The 23,535-nt window shown below is 33.5% G+C and overlaps 1 protein-coding gene across 6 annotated transcripts in view; it reads left to right on the plus strand.

Moving 5' to 3' along the window:
- The window catches only part of LOC119616157 (acetylcholine receptor subunit alpha-like), a 154,539-nt gene that overhangs the window by 120,587 nt on the left and 10,417 nt on the right, over nt 1–23,535 (plus strand). For all 6 annotated transcript variants that reach the window (XM_037972423.1, XM_037972421.1, XM_037972424.1 and 3 more), the window contains 3 exons: nt 3,216–3,352; nt 4,713–4,856; nt 11,988–12,234. In XM_037972423.1, the coding sequence (XP_037828351.1) occupies nt 3,216–3,352; nt 4,713–4,856; nt 11,988–12,234 (528 nt within the window). The remainder of the gene's footprint in view (nt 1–3,215; nt 3,353–4,712; nt 4,857–11,987; nt 12,235–23,535) is intronic.

The raw sequence follows: 23,535 nt of genomic DNA on the forward strand, positions 1-23,535 counted from the left end.
ATGGAGCTTTTAAAACAATTGGGAAAGGAAAATTTACAGTACGGAAGAACACAATTTGCTCCATCACCAATGTCAATTGGATCGATTATGAAAAGGAAACACAATTTATATATGAAAATCCTGAATAGGTTCTAAAAGTCTGATCTAAGGGTGCTAAAATTTTAAAATTTTTAAGAAATTTTTTATGGTTCAAAAATAAATTTACACATTTTTGTGGAAAAGTTAATAAATCTGGAGAAAATTTCCCATTATAAAAATGTACTCAGCAAAATCTTTACCTATCCGGTTTTTGTTCGACGATAACCAATAACAAATGTGATAACCCCACTTTCCTGGATTTAAAATCGGCTTTGCACTAATTTTCTGTGTTTATTAGTCTATTCTATTTGATCGTGCAATTTGGAATGGTTTTAACAAAAATTTAAAAAACAATATATTTTCAAAAAACTTCTAATATTGACTAGGATTAGAACCATCAACTAATTCCATATTAGACACACGCTCTAGACAATTGGTTACAAATCCTATTGTAAAAATTAATTAATATTGTTGATAACGATCACTCACTGTAAAGTAATGTATGAAATAACTACATCACTCATAACCAAAATTTTTTACAGGGTAAATGTATAGTAATCCACAAATAATTATGCATTTACATTTTTCTGCAAAAGTGATACAAATTCTAATAGATTTTATTCCAGTACCCTTACAAAGAGTTCTTTTATTAGACCTATTCTGAATAAAAATTCCCTGAGTTATGCATGTATGTAAAAACAATATTGTGATTTTTGAATTTATTTGTGTTATGTTTCTTTGGTACAAAATAGTGTTTCTTTCAATTGTCGATTTATTGCCGATTTTTAAAACGTAAGTGCCGATAAATGCCGATTTTTTGGGAAAAAATTGCCGATATTTCTACAAATTTATCTGACAGTCCTGGCTCTAATGACAGATAATTTTATGTAGATTACCATGTTGTTAAATAGCTCTATGAATATTGGTCCGGTTATGAGAAATTAAGTAAAAAATACCAAATGTCTTAAATAACGTTTTTACAAAAACCATATCTCGGAAACTAGAGCTAACCCGAAATTTTCATAACAATTTTTGAACTCAGCGGGTGGAAATACATAGGAATCTGCTATTTTTATTTAAAAGACATTTTCAGTGTTGTCTAGTGTAATCAGTGTCGCCAGATTATGGGATTTATCCCCAATAGGGGATAGTATTTTTGGTTTGGGGATATGGGGAATTTGTTGCAGATGATTAAACAATTTTGAGGATACATATTTTTAACCTTTTTACTTTTTTATTTAATAACTTTTGGGATAATATTAGAAAATACTTAGTGTTACAGCCCAAATCAAAACTAAACGTTGTTAAAGGTAACAAATAAAAAAATCTGTGATCACTTTTATTATTCACTAAAAAACTGACTTTGATAGATAACAAAAAAATCTAACTATGCATATAAGTTAGAGAAAAATATTTTAATCTCAATTTCCAAATTTCTCTCAAGACCCCGATATTTTAGTGAAAACATATAAACAAGTAAGAGAGTTAAGTATCTGTACATACCCATTTGGCTAATAAATCACGAGTCGCACATATGGACTTATTCATCGATCTTTTTGGAATGTATAGTATTACATTTATTATGATTTTAGAAAATAGGAACTCAATTATTTTTGCAATTTTATCTTAATACCATAACTTTTAAACTAATTATTGACAATAGCCTTTTTTGTCCTATTAAAGGAATTTAAAGCGTTTGGAGTCACACAGTTTTAAATGTGAGACGGATACCTTGGACTGATATTCTCCAATTTTTCAATGCCAAACAATTCCAAATATTTATGGAAATTTCAACCATTTAGCACCTACCGAATGGACCTTATAAATTTTTCGATGGTGGGGATTTTTGGGGATAAAAAATAATTATTAGGGGATGAGCACTGAAAAAAATCTGTACTCCGTTTCCGTAACTTTTAGTGAGAAGTTCTCACATCGAGAAGTGTGAAACAAAAAATTGTATCGTTTCTCGATTTGTAAGTAAAAAGTGTTTCTGTAACTTAAAGTGAGAAGAGGCTACACGAATTACGTTTTTATTGGAAATTTCCAATAAAACAGCTGTCAAAAACATAAAAATAAATGAAGAAAACAAAAATTTCCGAACAAATTTATAAACGGAGAATAAATAAACAAAAAATATAGAAATTAAATGTATATTGTTCGAAAAATTATCCCACTAAATTCGCCCTTGGCAAATTCTAAGTTTACGCCCACGCACTTTTTTAGCATTTGCTTCTGTATATCCGAAATTCCCCTATTTTCTAAAAATTAGTGAACAATATTTATTTTAATCTTAATTAATTATAAATATTACATTACTTTTTCTTTATTTCATAGAATTCATGTTTAAATTAAATTTTTTTTACTTAAAATTTTACTTTCCGCACCGTTTTAAAATGTTAGCTTTTTTGACAGTTCATGTGTGAAACTTCTCACAAAATTTTCTTACAGAAACACTTTTACTCACAAATTTCCAATAACTTACGTCAAAAAACATAAATGACAGATAGTTCTCATAAAATTTTCTTACAGAAACACTTGCATGTGAGAAATGATATTTTGTTTCAATTCACATTGTTTTTCCTTCAATTTCACTGTTTCATGCGAGAAACTTCTCGATGCGAGAGTTACAGAAACGAGGCACTGGCAGCAGTGTTCATAATATACAACTGGAACAAAAACACAGCGCATAGAATTTTAATTTTCATTCCCTAAAACTCTTTACATTTCAATTATCTTAAAGCTTTCTAAAAGCTGTGATACACGGTTGTCAGATCTCACGACGTTGTCAGTAAAATGTGTAGAAAATGTTTAACAAATGTGTGAACTTTCAATTTTTCTTTTGCAACGTTCTCAGAAAAAGCATTACTGAAAATGTTGCAAGATAAAATTTGTAAGTTGACACTGTTGTTAGGCATTTTCTGCACATTTTTTGCCAACGTTGTAAGATCTAACAACCGTGTATACATAGCTTAGGAAATAGTATTCGCTAAAACATTCGCTAATATTTACCGAATGTATAAGCAAATGCGAATTAAAAAAGTAAGCGAATAATTCGAGCATTCGTTACATCCCTAATATACATAATGATTATAATTAAATACTACTTAATATATTTAAATATTTTTTCTCTTTGAAAGGTTACACTATCCATTTCTATTCTTATTAGTCTCCACGTGTTCTTCTTACTAGTAGTAGAAATTATACCGCCCACATCATTGGTAGTGCCTCTTCTGGGCAAATATTTAATATTTGCTATGATATTGGTATCTATAAGGTAATATAAAATCGCCATATTTCTAAACATTGTTTCAAACGAGTTATTTTTCAAGGATATAAGAGCAAAGTCAGTAATCACCACTTTTATAACTTTTTATACTGGGTAGGGAGGAAATAAACATAAATATGTATATATGTATGCATATATGCTCCACTTACCAAAATAATTAATTATCAAATTAATTAATTTAGCGGCACAGTCCAGAGCTGTTAATTTAACCTAACGCTTAGAGTTACACCTGCCCACCGTCTACCCGGATGACTATTTTATCATTTTGATGACCAATTACGTATCTTTTTCTTTTTTGAATCGTGTAAGTATTTTTGTCACGGCAGGTTGCCTTGCCAGGATTTTCGCTTCCTCTTCACTGCCCACGCTTTCGATCAGATTGTCTACATAATGGTGATTCTTTATGGCCTCAACAGCTTTGGGATGCTGTGTTTCAAATCGATCAGCATTCTTGTTGCGTACAAAGTGGGCTACATATGGCGCACAGTTCAGTCCAAATGATAAGGCGTTCATCATATAAATGAAAAAAACATTTCAAAGATGGTGAAATATTTCAGCTATTCGACCAATTCTAAAAACCATAAGGACATCGATAAATGTAGTCAGCAAGTCGGGACCGCTTAGAAGAAAATAATTCAGAGATGCTCCATTAGTTTTAGCGGCAGCATCCCACACCATCCTAATTCTATGCGGTTTGTTCGGATTGTTGATAACAAATATAGGTAGATACCATATGGGCATATTCTTAGAGGCACTATTCTCTGCATCCAATTATCAAGAAAGCCTTTATCTATCAAATTGTTAACTTACTTCTAATCTTTTCTCCAGACATATGGAGCGCTTGTAGGCTTTATCATAACTCTCAAGCAAATCTAATTGTTCACTTCGCTATGGTGAACTCATTTAAAAACGACCATCTTTATATTTGCAAGTTGATTTAAGAATGGAAGTAGACTTTTCATCTTCATCAGACTTTTACAGGGGATGACTCAAGAGCATACATCCGTCTAACTTCTTCTTGAATTTCCCTTAGCTCCTTTTCACATTGACACACGTGTACATTTCCATTCTATTCTAGTTTATCGTTATTAGATCTCCTTTGAATCAGTCAGTTTTAAAATATATCACCCAGAAGTTCATATTATTCTAATGGTTAAAGTCCATATAAAGGTGCACCTTCCGAAATTTACTTTATCTGTACGATATGATTCGACAAAGCCGAATATAATACTCTAATTCGTTATGTTTCAGAATTACAAAAGTGGAGATTGCAACATTTGTTTGTATACCCTTCGAATAAAATAAAATAATATCGATTAAATAAAATGTTCTCTTTTTTTACTTTAAGCATATGTGTTACTGTTGTTGTTTTAAACGTACACTTTCGGTCACCACAGACACATCGCATGGCCCCTTGGGTGAAAAATGTGTTCATAGATTATCTGCCTAAATTTTTATTCATAAAACGACCAAAATATAGTTTTGAAACTAGGTAAGTTAAATACATTAAATATATTTAAACACACAAATATTCCTTAGTTCTGTATCTTAAATTATATATTATTTTATACAATGTTTATCATATCTATTTCAACATTTATATACTTATTTAATGCAAAAATAAATGTGAAACTTTCTCAAATAATAATATAAATAAACATATCGTTACTACAAAACTGGTATAATAAAAAATTCGAGATTTTTGTACTGTGTTACAAAACATCATCTTTAAGATAGATTTATCAAATTTTGTCTATTATTTTCGGTGTGAGATATTTTTTGTTGTAAACCTAAAAACTACTGTTTTCACGAATATTAGATAAATAAAAAATCAAATTAAATTTTTTTGTTTAACCCATTTCGTACCGAGCTTAAATTTTTATTTCAGATTTTTGAAAAAAGTACTTTTTATGGCATTTAGGACCCGCTGATTGCAAAAATCATGTCAAAAAATTTTTCCAAATTTTCGTTTTCCCAGAAAAGCCTGTTCAAAATTTCGAACAGTGGCGCTTATCCTACATAGCAACTTTGTATGCAAGTAAAACATTTGGATTTGTTTGCTGTTTTATTGATTTTATTATTTTTTAATCAAATCGTACAAAAGTTATTAAATTTAGTAAAAAAATAGTAAAATAAAAAGAATTATTTATTCATGTTTTAACTTGAAACATTTTGTATGCAAACAAACATTACATTTTTCGCACATGTAAATTGTTGGCTTACCACAACCCTTCAATTGGCAACGACGATGTCTTCCCTCGGGATTTCTGATTATAACGTGTTTTTCCTCAATTTTTTTAAGATAATGTAGTCGATATTCCTTATCGTCGATATCATCATCGGTAGTTTCTTTACTTTCAGTCAAAGAAGAGCTTCTGTCACAATGATTTTGAATTCTTTTTGACTCATAGGCTTCTCATCTTTGTGTTTTGCAATTCTTTTTGGATGTCGATTTTTTCAAACGTTGTACATTGTGCAAAGGCAAGATTTGATCGAAATTTGTTGCCATTGTGAACTCTTTGTTGTCTTGCCATCTACATAGCAATATTTTTTGTGTGGCATCAAATCTATAATTATAATTACCCCTCGGTAAATTTTTACCGGTTTTTAATTTATCAGAACCACCAGCCAGTCGATTAAAGCAAACGGTTCCCGAAGCGCAAAACCCTTTATCAAATAACAAACAAAGGAAATGGTGTGATGTGAAGAAGTTGTCAAAACAATCTTCATGTTGCATAACCACATCAGCTCCTAATCCAACAACATTGTTATGTTGGTCAACTGATCCACAGTATGGTATAAAAGAATATAGATAACCTGTAAATAAAGAAAATAATATATTTAAAATTATTTTATTATTTTATTATCACCAGAATATGAAAGACTTATAACCTGAAGAAGAACACAGACACCAACATTTATAACCAAATCGAATTGGTTTGCCTCTAATGAACAACTGTGTCTTCCAAAATATGAAACCCTTTGTTTCATCCCAAAGACCAAATTGAAGAAATTTTCGATTTTGAATAAAGTTGACCGAGACTCAGGGTCTGTTTTACCATTGGAATCCCCAATGATAGCTTTGAAGACCAATAATAGTAAAATACCAATGAACCGTTTAAGCATCATCTCATCCAAATGAAAATTGGTATTATTTTGTCTCGCATAAATATTTATTTATTTAATAATAAGATTAAAGGCTTCGTCATAGTAAAATAATCTAAACAATTTCAATGGAGAATGGTTGCTCAATTTTGAGCAAATATTTTCTTTCAATATAGTCAATGGTTCTGGATTTGGAGCAATGTCAAAATGGAATTCCTTTTGATTTCTTTTTGTCTTTTGGTTTCCCAAAAGAAATGAGAGGCTTGTATTCAAATCGAGGCTTCTTCGAATTCAGGACAGCCACTGTCTATAATTTCAACATAACCGACAACTTCGTTCATTGGATTTGGATCCACGTTTAAGGTTATTTCATCATTATTAATAGTCTCTTCATCCGAACATTTATACCCAGCAAAAACTCGGTAATGGGTTTTACTTCTATTCAAAATACAAATCAATAACAAAAATAATGTATAAATACCAAAAAACTCGAAATTCACTATTAACTTGTACATAATATATAACTTGTACATAATATATGAAATATTCACCCTTTCTTTAAAAAGTTTGATTATAGAATGTAAAACCACGTGATAAAAGAAAAATATAATAAAGAGCTGCCTTTCCACAGCTGACGCCACACAGTTAAATATAACACAAAGTATGAAATATGTCATCGTCAGTCAGTAACAATATGATAGGCGCCAGCGTTAGAAATTTCGAACACTCAAGTTTACACATATGTAGTGAAGTCACGCATGTGTATGAAACAGTTATATGCATATTGGCAATAATTCCTCATGATTATTTTTATGTTATTCGTTGCCGGCACTTTATTTAACAAATTTTGCAAAATTGGCCAGTTTCGCTGATGGATCCGTTAAAGCAGCTATTAAATGAATTTTCTTAATTTTAAGTCGAGTTTTAAAATTATTTTTTTTTTTTGCAAATTATAAAGCGCAATTGAAATTCCAAATTCAGACAGTTCTTCATTTTTATTTATTTTCATAAAAGAAAATAATTGAACATATTGTTGGATAATTCCGTCCTTGAAGGTTGCACTTTCAAATATTCATAAAAATTCGGAAAATTATTTTGTTATTTCTTGCTCTATTTCGCGGAACACAAAAGTTTCTTTTTTTACTTTTATGAGTGCAATATTTATTGCACTCATTGTCAACTTTAATTGCAGTTGGAGTTTGTCTTTGAAGTGCTTCTTCTATGATGTCCATTCCCTCCGGTAACGAAACTCCTCCTCATATTGAAGAGACTCAACTATATCAGTGCGTTGCAACAATATTTCTATTATATCATCTTGAAGATGGGCCTTTTGAATAGAAATTAATTCTTCGGAACAGTAAGATAATTTTGTATAAGTAACCTTTAATTTTTTGACCACTGTTTTAATTTTACTAAATTCTGCTTTATCCAAGACGTCATGCACTATAAATCTGTGCAATGAGTGCGCCAAATATTCATAAGACAAGATTTTGGAAAATCGTAAAGCAGCCACGATATTCGATCCACCATCGCTAACTGCGTGTATTTCGCTGCTTTCTAAATTAAATGATTTTAATGTCGATGTAATAAAATCAGCAATTCGACGACCTGTGTGTGGGTGCGAATAATACTCAGTTGTTAAACTGGCTGATATTATGAAGTTGGAGCAAAAATTAATTTTTATTATGTTCACATATGAAAATTTTTCAATATTATCAGTCCACAAATCCAATGTGGTTTTACTAAAGACATATATTTCAAAAGTCCTTTCTCTCCACAATGTTAAATGCCTGTAGGCTACTACTATATGTAGTATACATATAGGAGAAACTGAAAGGGTTGTCAAAAAAGTTGTTATTCTCTTCACACAGACGAGTTCTGAGAGTATTAAACACACTTGAGAGAACTAAACGCACTCACAAAACATCAAATTATCTTCGCGAAATTGCGAGGATATTAGCACCTAATAGTTTTTCTTATCACTTAAACTTAATCATTATTATTTTTTGCGACACTTTTAATGTATTTAAAATACCGAAAGTAATTTATATTTTACAAACGAAAAAAAAACATTTTTTATTCTTTGACATTTCATTTTAATTAAAACGGAAAAAAGAGAAGTTGTAAATTTTCGCATTGAAAATGAGAAAAGTAAAAGTTTTTTTTTAAATAACAAAAAGAAGTGTTTATATTATAAACTTTATAATATGTTTTGAGAGAAATATCTTTTGAAAAAAATTAATTAATTTATATTTTCATTTACCCATTAATAACCAAAAATACATTTATTATTTAGTAACTTTTGAACAACTGTGTTTATTTTTGTGCTTCTACTAATACATTCTCAACAGTTAGGTCTTTGAAAGGGGACTTAGGTCTTTGACAATCCGTTTCGCTGCTATATGCTTGTAGGTCTAAGCAGCACATCTTAGCTACTCTTCTTCCATTGACAAATTTTAAATCTTTAATTTCTTTAGAAGAACACGATAGAGCTTAATTTTTTTTTAAAGCAGTATGGTAATTTTTACATTTTAGATATATGTCGTGTACGTTGCGCAAGTGCATTTAAATATTCGACATTGATGTTACTTGGCTAAATCTACACATAATTTAATATTATATACCGCTAAATTTGAGATATGTTTAATTATTGATGATACAATTTTTCTTTTATTTACTTACATTTTTAAAGTTGTTAGCTCCATATCGAAACAAATCTTACAAAAAAGAAGTTTTTCGAGCACGGACTTACCGCGCAGCGTAAGGGTTCCAAAATAGTCCCAAACTACAGAACCCGTTCCCTTCCGCTCATTTAAAATAATTTTTGCCACTGATTTTGCGGCTTTGTTCTTTCGAAGAATAGCGTTTATAAATTACATACATATACCATATATTATATTAAAATATTAATTTCATAAATAAAACAGCTTAGTCGATAACATTGGCAAGAATCTAAGCTACCGATAGCCGGTTAATTCGGCGGCGGCTCTATAAAAATTCGGCTTAGCAGCTAGCCGACAGCCGCGCCAATACGGCTTGCTAATCTGTTTCAAGTTTTGATTTATTTTTAAGTGGTGATTGAATATCTTTTGCATTATTAATAGGATCGGAAGTATCCATAATTCTATAAAAAATCATTGATATTACCCTATCGACTAATTTTTCTACTATTTAATAATTTATAGTTTTTATAGTCTTTGTTTCGAGCCTAAAAATATGAGTATAGTAATATATAGTAGTATACAAAAATATGAAATAGTAATGAAATTCGACACAAATAAATTTATTTGAGGCAAAATCTCTCTATCAGATTTTATGAGGAGATTTTTATAAAGGTCCCCATTAGAAAATTACTTTAACGCTCATATCTGGCTTACAAATTTAAGTAAAGCGATGAAATTTAACATAAATAAGTCTTATACTAACCGAAATTTTATGTGGATCGGTCCATATTCCTCAGGAAATGACTTAAAATTTCATAATTGGCTCAAAAATACCAGTATAGCAACGAAATTTTACATAAAATGTGTTTTAATTATCCGAAATCTCTTTACAAGGGCCCATAAGTGACCACATAAAATGATTTTAACGCTCTTTGGTATCTAATTAGATATAAGCTAGTCTTATACGAGCAAGGGGTTTTCTACCAAATTCACCATACAGGAATTCACCTTCTACTAACAACCCTCATTGTAGTCCTTATTTAGAAAATCTAATCTAATGATCTAAGTCCATAAATTGTACCACCATCCGATATTTACTTTAGGCCTTATTCATAAAGAAACTTTTATTTTATAAACTGTTTATTAATCAAATTTCACAGTCTTACTCGTTGAATTTCTTTTTTCCTTGCATCGAATTCATAACAGGTACTCTATAGTACATGAAATGTGAAGGCATAATTCAAAAATCCTTATCAAAGCATGTAGTGGTCTTTAACCATATACTAACAATTTCTTTTGACATACATATTTGATAAATCATTGAATGATTTAAGATGGGAGTGATTGGCTAGATATAAACATATGTTATTCCATAATATAACTTTATTTGTTGTTAATAGTCGTAACGAAATAAGTGATACATTAAACAAGGAAGGATCATTTGGACTTTAATTACAGAGAGAAAATAATTTGAAAATTCACGTTTTATTAGAAATCATTTATGTTGCCTGATTTGTATTCAGTGTTACCACAAATAATATACCATTTCCCAGTCATGATCATGTATTCGGTTTATTCATCGCTAAACACGATCACAAATATAATTACCTATACACCAGTATTTTATTTCATTTCTAAAATATATATTAAATAAAGAAAAATAATTACAAAAAATTTGAACTGTTGTACCATAATTCATTAATGGTGTATAGGATTAAAAATATAAATAAGGATACAAAACTTAACACATGGCTATGTTTCGGTATCCAACTCGGTTACCTTGGTTAATAGTGAGGTAAATATTCGAAATTAAAAAAAAAGAATTAATAAAAAAATTTGTCTCCGACCGAAGTTGAACCCGTAACCCAGCAAGGGTCTCATGGTTCCTTTGAAGCAAGTATGGGCACTATTAAGCACAACTATTAAAATTAAAATATACAAATTTATAAATAATTATACATACATATTTATGCGAAAAAGAAATTACAATTATGAAATTAAATTTCTCAAGATTACAAAAATAAATTTTTTAATGTAAATGTAAAAAAATTAATTTAATAAAGTGTTAATTCTAGTAATTTTACTTAAATTTTTTTACAGAAAATTTAATTAGAGCGACACATTTTTAAATGAATTAGGGTCTATGGCACAAATAAGGCTCCGCGTGCTAGTAGAATTAGGAAAGGAAGAAAAATGGAATCATTACCATTCGAAAATAAATATTTTTTTCCTCAGTTCCCTACCAGCGATTGAAAATCCTGACCTCAGTACAATTTGTGAATAATAAAATATTTTAAATTTTTTTGAAACGGGTCTCAATAATTCCGTCGTTTTAAGCTGATTACGGAAAAATAATCTAAAAATGTTTGTAGAATATTTTTGGTCCACGAAATTATTTTAAGTGGGTTGTAGTGGCATATTATTTTCGTTGTATAAGCTTTCTTTTGAACAAAAAAAAAAAAAAAATATTATTTAAATAAAAAAAATATATTTTTTGAAACTGGATAGCTATTTCTTCACTGTTTCAAAAAATATATTTTTTTATTTAAATTTAATTTTTTAATATTTTTTTAATGGGACTTTTTTTGCTCATTATTCCTTTGGTTGTTATTATTCCTTTGGACAATTTTTGCTAGGACCAATAGGTGAAAAGTTACAATCATTTGAAAAAATCCTGTATGAACAAAATTTCCAACTTTGATTCCTTCTTAACCAGTTCTTAACAGCAGTTCTTAACAGATTTGTCTTTTTACTTATTTTTTTATTATACACATACATGCATATACATATGTACATACATATGGATGTATAATCAATATTCATATATCTAACTTTGTATATCGTTTTTATTTTAGTCTATCCGGGAGTGGCCCATTTGGAGGCAGCTGCCAAATACATGGTCCTATTCCACCTTTAACACAATCAGAATCTGATGATATGACTGCAGTTCCTGACTTAGAAGTAGGACCATCTGGTATTAAGAGTCCTATATTAACTAATCCAGCATTTTCACACTCAAAATGTCCACCAAGAGTTCATCGCAGTTGTTTTTGTGTACAATTTATTGCAGAGCATACAAAAATGCAGGAAGATTCAACAAAGGTATTTTTATGTATTGATATAAATATATAAACTATTTTCTCCCTGTTATAAGCTGGTCACTTTAGACCAATTGGATTCACACAAATTTATAAAAATTAACTTTAGTAAATAAACAGTTCATCAATGTTTAGTTTATCATGTGCCTCGTTTCTGTAACTTTTGCATCGAGAAATGAAACAGTGAAATTTTTTAAGAAAAAAAGTTTAATTTAAACATTATTTTTTTTTTTTTTTGACAGCTGTTTGTAAATTTCCAATAAAAACGTCATTCTTTTTGCTTCTTCTCACTTTCACTTACAGAATAAATTTTTACTAAAAAATCGAGAAACGATAGAATTTTTTGTTTCATTCCTACTCGATGCGAAAGCTTCGGTTTTGGTCGAAAATGTGCCAATTTTTGCGTCAATTAGCAAAGTGTCTATACAACACAATTAAAATTCAAAGCTAAATATGAAAAGTTGCTAAATGATAATTTATTTAATGAAAAGTTGCTAAATGGTAATTTATTTAAAAAATTGCGGACTTTAGGTGTTGTTATTTTCCAGATATAAGAATTTGAATATTTACTTCATATGGGAAGTGCCTCGACGACTACTTTCCGTTCGCCATTTTTGCCAACAAATGTGTTGGTTCGTTACTTGTGTAAAGTTTTCATTCTAGTTATAGTATCTAAGATATATATACATACGAATTTTAGTATTAAATTCATATGGTAGGCGCCACACCCACTATGTTGATATTGAAGTTACTCGTAAAATACCTGAGAATGAAAGATGCTATAGAGAAATTCAACTTTCAATTTAAAAAAATTGTCTTCATGATTATGAACCTTCCTTTACGTGTTTATAAAATTTTGTCAAAAACTGGAAAAAGACAAACATGAAAAATAATAATATAAAAATTACCGTGTAGGGCCTCAATAACCCAATACCGGCGGCAAATGTTGATCTTCTCACGTGTCGTCGTCATCCTGCGATCGTGAGCAAAAGACTACGGAGGTCGGTACCTTGGCCTCCGTGATAGACAATGCGTCAAGTGTAAAGCATGCTTTTGACAAATACATAGGGGTGAATGATAAGGATATACTCGGAGAGAGTTCTTAGCTACCTCAGCCTTTAAGCATAGGTGAGGGTTCCGACTCTGAATCCTCAGGTGATAATAACAAAACCATCACAGCGAATCCCAAAAATGAGCACAGAGGAGTAAGTTGAAGAAGATGCTTCAGGAAATCATAGTGAGTCAATATCATGACACTCCAAATGAAAAATCGAATTATCTTTCAATATCTGAGGCAAAGAGGATCAGGTCTCCCGAGGAGTTGAATAAACCTAAAAAGACAAAAGGCTCCCCGTCTTCTAATATACGGTCGAAGCCAACCCAAACCATACTCAAAGGAAACTCAAGTCAGAATCCTGCGAGTAAAAGGGACAACGAAGATGAACATGTTGGCGAAATCAACTTCAAAGGCAAAGGAGCAGCTAGACGATTGAAAAGGAAAAGAGCCGCCATCTTACGTAAAAGTTGCCAAGAGAAGACACCGGGACGATCTCTGCTATGCAGTGTTTACTGGTTGCCGGTAATCCAATAGGCAAAATTCCAAAAGACTAGAAGAGTAAGCTGGAAGATATGGTCAACAATAAGATAGTGGTCCACACAATCGTTTCAAAGGGAAAACAACCAATAGAGAGCGTGAGCTGCAAGTCTGAATATAGTATGATGGTACGTATTCTTAGTGGACACACAGGAGCACATCTGTAGAAAATTGGACGTGTGGATTCTGACGAATGTAGAGTATGTGGAGATGACAGTGACACTCTGGAGCACTTTCTTTGCCACTGTCAGCCATTCGTCGAAGTTAGATCCAAGTATCTTGGTAGTGATATTATTCCGGAAATAACATTCCTGACTAACATTGATTGAAAAATTCTTAGGAATTACGTCCAGTAAACTGAGTTTCTAAACACTGAAAAATAATTCATTCAATACCCTTCGGTTTTTTTTCAACAGGCCCGATAGTGGCCTTGGTGTATTTCTTCAGATTTGATGTAGTATACATCCTTCTATCAATCTAACCTAATAAGAAAGAGATATTCGCCCCAAAAAATGGCAAAAATCTACAACTTTTTTAATTTTTGAATTGAAAATCGTTTATTTTTGGATCTAAAAATGCTATTGCCCTGAAATGGTATGTTTTTTGTAATTTAGTTGTCTAACTAACACAAAAAATTTAAATACATTCGGTTTAAAACTGCGTCCTATATTTGAAAAATTTTAGAAACTATAATAGGTACATAAATAACATGTACAGTAGAGTGGGTCGGTCTCTCTAAAAAAAGTTAGGGTTAAAGATATGTTAATAACATTTTCAAAAATATAAAAATTATTTTTTTGCCACGCCTAGAAATACCGCCCTTTTTGTTTATATACCCTTCACCTTCGTGAGAAGAGTATATATATATAAGTTTGTCATTCCGTTTGTAATTTCCAAAATATAATTTTCCGACCCTATAAAGTATATATATCCTGAATCCTTATAGATAGCGGAGTCGATTAAGCCATGTCCGTCTGTCTGTCTGAATGTTTGTTGAAATCAGTTTTTAGAGGACCCCAGATATCGGCGAGATCCCAATCTTCAATAATTCTGTTAGGCATCCTTTCGATCGCTATTTAAAATCAGCAAAATCGGTCCATAAATAACGAAGATATGAGCAAAAATCGGAGACAATCTCTGAAAATTTCATAAAAAAGACAATTTTTTTCATGCTTTTATAAATAAACAACAACAACACTGCTTATTCATTGCGCTGTGTATTTTGTTTTTGTTTTTTTTTAGTATTTCGTTTCATATGTTTGGATGGCTGTGTGTTTTATTGGCTTGTGTATATTGTTTTTTGGTGTATTTAGCTTCGTATGTTTGGATGGCTGTGTGTTTCATTGCCTTGTGTATATTGTTTTTGATTCTTGGTGTTTTCAGTTTCGTATGTTTGGATGTCTGTTAGTCTCAGTGCGTTGTGTATTTTGTTATTGTTTTTTTGTGTATTTCGTTTCGTATGTTTGGATGTCTGTTGGTTTTACTGCCTAGGTATTTTGTTTCGCTTTGCTATAATAATTATTTATTCGGGAAAATGCGTTGTTGTTGTTCGTTTTGCTATTGCTATAATAATTATGTAGTCGGGAAAATGAAATAAATTTAAATTTTATAAAATTGATCATTTTTAAATACACTGTGGTGGAGGGTATATAAGATTCGGCACAGCCGAATATAGCACTCTTACTTTTTTATATATTGCGTCTTAATTTTAAGTCCGATCGTTACATATGATATATCAATGTTTATGACTTGATTGTAGCTACATTTCACCTTTAGACGATTTTTTATTAGATGTAACATTCTATGCCAGACTTCCAAAATCTGAAATTGTGGCTATACAAGAATAAAAATAATTTAATTATGTGAAATATAGGCTTTTGTAATGCTCATTTTTATGCATAAACATCTACATATTTTATAGATATTTAAACATTTTCAATTATTTATTATCAACCGTTCTCACAACAAACAATTAATTTGCCATAAAAGCAGTCGAAAACATTTTGTTTGAAAATTTATTATAAAACAGAAAACCTCTTTATTTTTTCAGTTACAAAGTTTTCATCAATAAATTGCTTAAATAGTATATGGAAATCGAGGCATAATTCAATATAAATGTAATATTAAATAAGTCGGAGTTCTAAATCAGAGCCGAATCTTATATACCCTTCACCAAATATGTTTTAAAAAACAGTTTTTATTTATTTTTTAATTTTTTAGAATTTAATTTTATAAAATTTCAATTTATTTCATTTTTTTATTTTCCTTATAATTTTTTGTTTTATATCTGCATCAAAGAAACAAACAACAATAACAAATAAATTTTTAGTACAAGCCGCATTTTGCATCGACCCTACAGTACGAAAAGTGACAATTTGCACCGTTCACTAGTTATATTACCGCATTTCCAACTAACTAGTTGTCTAAACATTCACTACACTTCCCCATAGTAATCAATAGATCACATTTTATAAATTTTCGCATGAAGTTTATGAAAATAAATTCTAAATAAATTAAATGTTTTAAAAATGTCACTTTGATAGCAACATGTACTGCTAAAAATAAGCACATGGCATATTTCTGACGAAATGTAATGCTGAAAGTATCCCTTTGCATTTAATGGCGCAGAAAATACAAACATTTTTATAAAAATTACATGCTCTTTATAACAACAATTAGAGCTTTGTACGAACAAGAGATCAATAGCTCAGTGGTAAGAGCTTCTAACAACAAATCGATGATGTCTATTGTTTTGTAGTTAGAAACTCTCACCACTGAGATACTGATCTCTTGTTCATAAGCAGGTCTAATTGTTTTTATGAATAACATGTAATTTTTGTAACATTTTCTTCATTTTCTGCTTATTAAATGCAAACGGACACTTTCAGCATTAAATTTCATCAGAAAGGTGCCATGCGGTTACTTTAAGCACTACATGTGGCTATCAAAGTGACATTTTTTAAACATTTAATTTTTCTGGAATTTATTTTCATTAGGTAGGTAAGTAGGTTGATAAGAGGATGTATACTACATCAAATCCGAAGAAATACACCTAGGCCATTATCGGGCCTGTTGTGCGCTCCTTATCATGAAAAAAAACCGAAGGGTATTGAATGAAATATTTTTCAGTGTTCATAAACTCAGTTTCCTGAACGTAATTCCTAAGAATCGTCTAATCAGTGTTAGTCAGGAATGTTATTTCCGGAATAACATCACTTCCAAGAGTTTCGCTGTCCTCTCCACATGCTCTACATTCGTCTGAATCCCCACGTCCAATTTTGAATAGATGTGCTCGTAATCCTGTGTGTCCACTCAGAATACGTACCATCATACTAACTTCAGACTTGCTCATTTTGAGGAGATTTTTCGTCTTGCTATCATCTTCGTGGTTCTACCCACTGTTTCATTATTCCAAGAGGCCTATATTTTTAGTTCATGTTTTGTTGCGAGTCGAGATCCCTACCCTTTAAAGCTATTACATTCGCCCTTTCGTTACCGACTACTCCCGAGTGGGCTGGTACCCATATGTGAACCTTACCTCTGGGTGAGTATTCAGTTAAAGCTTTCTTACAATCCAATATGGTCTTAGATTTAGTTCTATCGCCTGATATCGCCCTAATTGCTTTCTGGCTATCGGTAAATATATTAAGGGCTGTGGGCGCCATATTTATTCAAATCCAATTTACGCATTCCGTTATTGCTCGTACTTCTGCCTGGAAGCTTGTGTTATGATTTGGTAAACGGTGGTATATTTCTGTTTCTGGGTCTTCAATAAAGAAACCCAGCCCCAATTTGTCCCCCAATTTAGAGCCATCCGCGTAACAACGGATTCCTACTGGTATTTGCTCTAATGTTCCGCTTGACCAAGACATTCTATCTGGGATCAGCGTTTCAAAGTTTCCGACATATTCTGTGTCTGGTATACGATCAGGCACGTCCGATGATTGTGTATAACCTTCCAATGTGTCCAGTATACATTGATGACGTGTCCTATAACCGCTTTTGGCCAGTTCGCCTAAAGTAAAGAGCCGTTCGTCTGTAAGCGCCGCCTCATATCTTAAATATGTTTCAATGGGTGGAATATCTAGCAACGTTTCCAGCGCCTTGGTTGAAGTAGTACACATGGCACCACTTATACCCAAGCAGCATGTACGCTGAACTCCCTGTCGTAGTTTGATATTGCACTTTTTGTCTAAAGCAGTCCACCAGATTATTGAAGCATAAGCTAGAATTGGTTTAATTACACTTTTATAAAGACAATTTGTCATAGTAGGACTAAGACCCCATTTCATGCATATAGTTCTCCTACATATCGCCCAGCACCGATGTGCCTTGTTGATCTTATCCTCTATGTAGTGTCTGCATTTTAATTTTCGGTCGAGAATTACACCTAAGTACTTAACTATGTCTGTTACTGGTATCTTCTTGCCCAGGAAGCAAGGTTCAGTATACGTAGAAATTTTTGTCTTCCTTGTGAAAAGACAGATTTCCATTTTTGCCGGGTTAACATTGAGGCCTCTCGGTTGAGCCCAGCTCAAGGCCGTATTCAGAGCCTTCTCAGCTCTTCTACACAGGTAATTTGGATCCTTTCTCTTTAAAAGTATTACGACATCGTTTGCATAGCAGACAGGTCTAAGTCCTTTCTCGATTAGGGTCCTTAGGAGGCTATTAATCGTGGTAACCCAGAGTAAAGGTGACAAAATGCCACCCTGTGGTATACCTCGAAATACCTTTTTCATGATAGTTATATCGTACATCTCGCAGCTTATCCATCTGTTCCTTATCATGTGGTTCCAGTTACGGAGCACCCGGTCAACATAAAACTGGTCTAGGGATCAGTGTGCACGTTATTGAAGGCGCCTTCGATGTCAATACATACCGCCAGTGTATATAGTTTGCTATCAATGGATGCACCTATGTAGTGGACAACTTCGTTTAAAGCGGTTTCCACCGATCGTACCTTTACATAAGCATGCTGCTTAAATTTTAGGTCTTTGTCGGGTATACTGCTTTAACCATACTATCGACTATTCGTTCCAAGGCTTTAAGTAGGAATGACGTAAGACTTATCGGTTGATAAGACTTAGGTGTCGAATAGCTAGGTTTCCCTGGTTTCGGTATAAATATTACCCTTGCATCCTGCCATTTAATGGGGGTATATGTGAATTTCAAACATGCAGTGAATATCTGAGATAGATGTACGGAAACCAGTCCCGCCTCCATCTGTAAGAGTGCCGGGAAATCCCATCCGGCCCTGCAGCTTTATAGGGAGCGAAGCTCTTGATTGCCCCTTTAACCATATCAGATGTAATTACAATTTCTGTGTTAGCCTCCCCTTCCTCCAATATCGGTTCATCTATGTTATTCGATATACCGGGTGGGAAATGAGAGTCCATTAGGAGTTGCATTGTCTCCTCCAGCCTCCTGCCGTATCATCGACCATAGATTCAGGTTGGACATGAGTTTTGGATAGGAATTTTTTTATCTTCGATACGTCATTTTCGCTGTCTACCTGTTCACAGAAAAGTTTCCAGGAGTCTCGTTTGGCTTTACGAACTATTTTCTTATATTCACCAAGTTTACAGCGATACTCATCCTAGTATACTGCGGTCTTTTTACGCCGTGCCCAGTTAAATAGTTTGCGAAGAGTCTTACCAAGGTTCCGGATCTCCCCGGTTACCCAGGGTTTCTCCTGGGCAGATCTTCGCTCTCGCAGAAGGCAGCTGTCCTCGAACGATTCAAGCAAGGCACTTGTAAGCAATTCTACTTTGGCGTCTATGTCTTCTTTATTTCGACATTGAAAAGTGTTCTGACATAAACGGTTCTTTAGTAAGAAACCGAACATTGTCCAATTAGTTTTAGACTTATTCCGAAACTTTATCGGCTTTGGTGGCGGCCGTTGTATTTTGAATCTTATGTACCGATGGTCAGAAAAGGAGTGCTCATCCGAAAATCTCCAATCCTGAATTTCGTTTATAAGCTCTTCTGAACATATAGTTATATCTAATACTTCTTCTCTGATTCTATTGACGAAGGTAGCTTTATTACCTAAGTTCGATGTGATCAAGTCTTTAGTATTAAGGAAATCCATAAGGGCTTGTCCCCTGCGATTGGTGTTTGTACTACCCCAAGCTACATGGTGCGAGTGGGCATCACAACATATTACAATTTTCTTATTTTTCCTTTGTGCCTCTTCGACCAGTTTCATCAGCTCCGACGTTGGTGGTAGTGTCGGAGAATTGAAAGGCAGGTAAACAGATGCAAGGTATATGTTGCCACGACCTTGCTTCAGTACCGTTGCATCCGATGTGGATAATCCTATTGAGAGGAGGAAACATAAGTTCTTGTGACATAAGATACATGTCCTCGTTTGAGACCCTGCATCAGCATGGAAAAGTTGAAAATTTATGTGATTTAATCCAGAAACCTTGTTGCGAATCGTACCTGTGTTAATTTTAGCCATAGAGGTAGGCAGGTAGCTGTATCGCTCCGATGGAGGTTTATTTGGATAACCTCAATCATTGTCATCCATTTAAACTGTCTTCTAGCTAGTTAGTGATCACATCCCCGCTGGTTGGATTTGACTCCTCCGGAAGTGGCTATTGATGCAGTGGGTACCATTGATGGCACTGCGGTGTTCTTATCAGGCATAGCAAGAGCAGTCTTTTTAATCGACACTTTTCCAATTTTTGGACAGCACTGCTGTTCTGTCTTCTGACGAGTGAGTGATTTCCTCCTCGCTTTTAGGATTTGACTCCTCAAAATTACCAGTACTTGCTAATGATGCTTTGGCTACCGTCTTAGGTGTTTAAGTGTCCTTATCGGGGCCGGTTTTGACATCTCTTTCAATCGGCGCCTCCCAAATTTTGGAAAGGGCAGCTGCACCTTCTTTTGGCGAGTTAGCGGTAGCTTCCTCGCTTTTAGGATTTGACTCCTTAACGTTATCAGTAGTTCCTACTGATGCTGTGGTCTTAGGTATTTTAGTGTCTTTTTCGAGGCTTGTTGTAACAGCCCTTCCAATCGGCACCTTCCCAATTTTGAATATGACAGCTTTAGAGGCGAAGTAGTGGCCTCCGGTATGTTAGTGGTTAGTGTTCTGGTCTGGTAGACCAGAGGTGGTGGGTTCGATTCCCACCTGAGGCACTGGTTAAGGAGCGCACAACAGGTCCGATAGAGGCCTAGGTGTATTTCTTCGGATTTGATGTATATACATCCTCCTTTCAAACTAACTAACTAACTAGAGGCGAAGTAAGCCCTACCTTTATTCTTGGCAAGACTAGCCATAGATTTCTGGTCGATACCTATTACAAATAGCACTTTTTTTGCCACTGCCAGGCATTCGTCGAAGTTAGATCCAAGTATCTTGGAAATGATGTTATTCCGGAAATAACATTCCTGATTAACACTGATTGGAAGATTCTTAGGAATTACGTTCAGGAAACTGAGTTTCTGAACACTGAAAAATAATTATTTCAGTTCTTTTTTTTCATGATAAGGAGCGCACAACAGGCCCGATAGTGTCCTAGGTGTATTTCTTCGGATTTGATGTAGTATACATCCTCCTATCAACCTACCTACCTATTACAAATAAAGTTCCCTCAGGTTCTTCTTTCCTTTTAAAGACATCCCATTTTTCCAAGGCCAGCTGAGCATTTTTACCACCAAGAATTTCCAGTATACGTTCATTAGCCAGCTAACTGCCCCATCCTTTTATGTAGACAGTGGACTTTAGGAGCACCGGAAGCTCGCTCATCTTTGTCAGTCCTAGCTTAGCGCCGTCACAGGGAGGAGGGATACTTTCCACCTACTTCTTTAGGGTGCTAACACATTGGTGAGATGCCAACATCATCAACATCACGCCCATGCCGAACACGCAGCTCACGCTCTCTATTGGTTGTTTACCCTTTGAAGCGATTGCATGGTCCACTATCTTATTATTCACCAGATCTTCTACTTTACTATGTTGGTAAATTGGAATTTTTCCTGTCTTCTTCTGGCAATTTTGACGTAAGATGGCGGCTCTTTTTCTTTTCCACTGTCTAGCCTCTTTTTCCTCGCTTTTCGGGGCTTCTTTTAAGATACCCGTACCTTCGACGTTGATTTCGCCGACCCTTACTCTCAGGATTCTGACTTGAGGTTCCTTTGGGAGACATGATCCTCTTTGCCTTAGATCTTGTGAGAGAGTCCGATTTTTCCTTTGGAGTGTCGTTGGATTGACTAACTATGATTTCCTGAAGCATCTTTTTCGACTTACTCCTCTGTGCTCCAGATAGTCTTTTCTTAGTAATAGGTAGTTTAGCTATGCTATCACTCACCTGTTTCACCATTTGCTATACTTCATCCTTTTTAGGATTTGCTGTAATGGTGTTGTTATTATCATCTGAGGATTCAAAGTCGGAACCCTCACCTATATTTAAAAGCTTAGAACTCTCTCCGAGTACATCCTTCTCTTTCACCCCTATATTTTTTTCAATGGCATGCTGTACACTTGACGCATTGTCGGCCACGGAGGCCGACGACACGTGACTAGCAAGTGGATCAACACTTTCCGCCGGTACTGGGTTATTTAGGCCCTGCTCCGTAACTTTCATCTTTTTTTATTTTTATTTTCCATGTTGTTTTTTTCAGTTTTTTGGTCCGCGGGGAATATAATATTCTCAGGTGGTGGACAATCTGCCCTCCCTCAGTTTGAGTCAAACTAAAACTGGGGAAGGACAGATGGCCCATCACCACCCCCTAAACGGGAAAACTCCCCCGAGGGAGTTCATAAACTTCATGGGAAAATTTATAAAATGTGAACTGTTGATTACTTTGGGAAATGTAGTGAACGTTTCGACAAAATATCGACCCCTTTATTTACCAGAGGTAACTAGTTAGTTGGAAATGCGGTAATATAACTAGTGAATGGTGCCAATTGGCACTTTTCGTACTGTAGGGTATAACCTCAAACAAATATAAGCTGTATTGCACAAATATTACTGCTTGTTAAGGAAATTTTCAGAGGTAGTCTCAGATTTTTGCCCATATCTGAGTTATTTATGGACCGATTTTGCTGATTTTCAATAAGAAACTTCTTCTTCTTCAGAATTACTGAAGATTTGAACTCCGAAGATATCTGGGGTCATCAGAAAATTGATTGACAGATGGACAGACAGGCGGACATGTCTTAATCGACTCCGCTATCAATAAATCACATTTTGTATATGCTCATATCTGATATCATATGGTCGACCATTTCCGACTATTTTTATAAGTTTGTCATTCCGTATATAAGTTTGTCATTCCGTTATACCCTTCACCTTCGTGAATCGCATCTCTTCCAGAGCCATTTCTGCAGATATTGGTAATGTAATTTCTTCCCGAACGGCTCGTTGAAGACTATACAATGCCAATTTACCTGGTAGAATAACCAGAAGAATTCCTTTGCTTCGGCCAAAAAAAAATAATATAAAAATAATAAATAATAATAACTTTCGGCAGAATTTACTCAAATTGATCCGGACCAGAGGGTGAATAAAAAATGGGGTAATATCGTATAGACCGACGAAAAAAAATTAATTTGCGGAGGCAACATAATTGTTTGGGGCTATTCATCGGATTTCCGACACCATGACACCATTTTAAAACAGGGACATCCTAGAAAATGTTATGTTGCCCTATGATGAAGAAAACATGCTTCTCAGGTGGGTTTTCCACCAGGATAATGATCTG

Source organism: Lucilia sericata, unplaced genomic scaffold (assembly GCF_015586225.1).
Source record: "Lucilia sericata isolate MDLA Ls3-8-SP2 unplaced genomic scaffold, ASM1558622v1 Contig000060F_arrow, whole genome shotgun sequence".
Taxonomy (NCBI): domain Eukaryota; kingdom Metazoa; phylum Arthropoda; class Insecta; order Diptera; family Calliphoridae; genus Lucilia; species Lucilia sericata.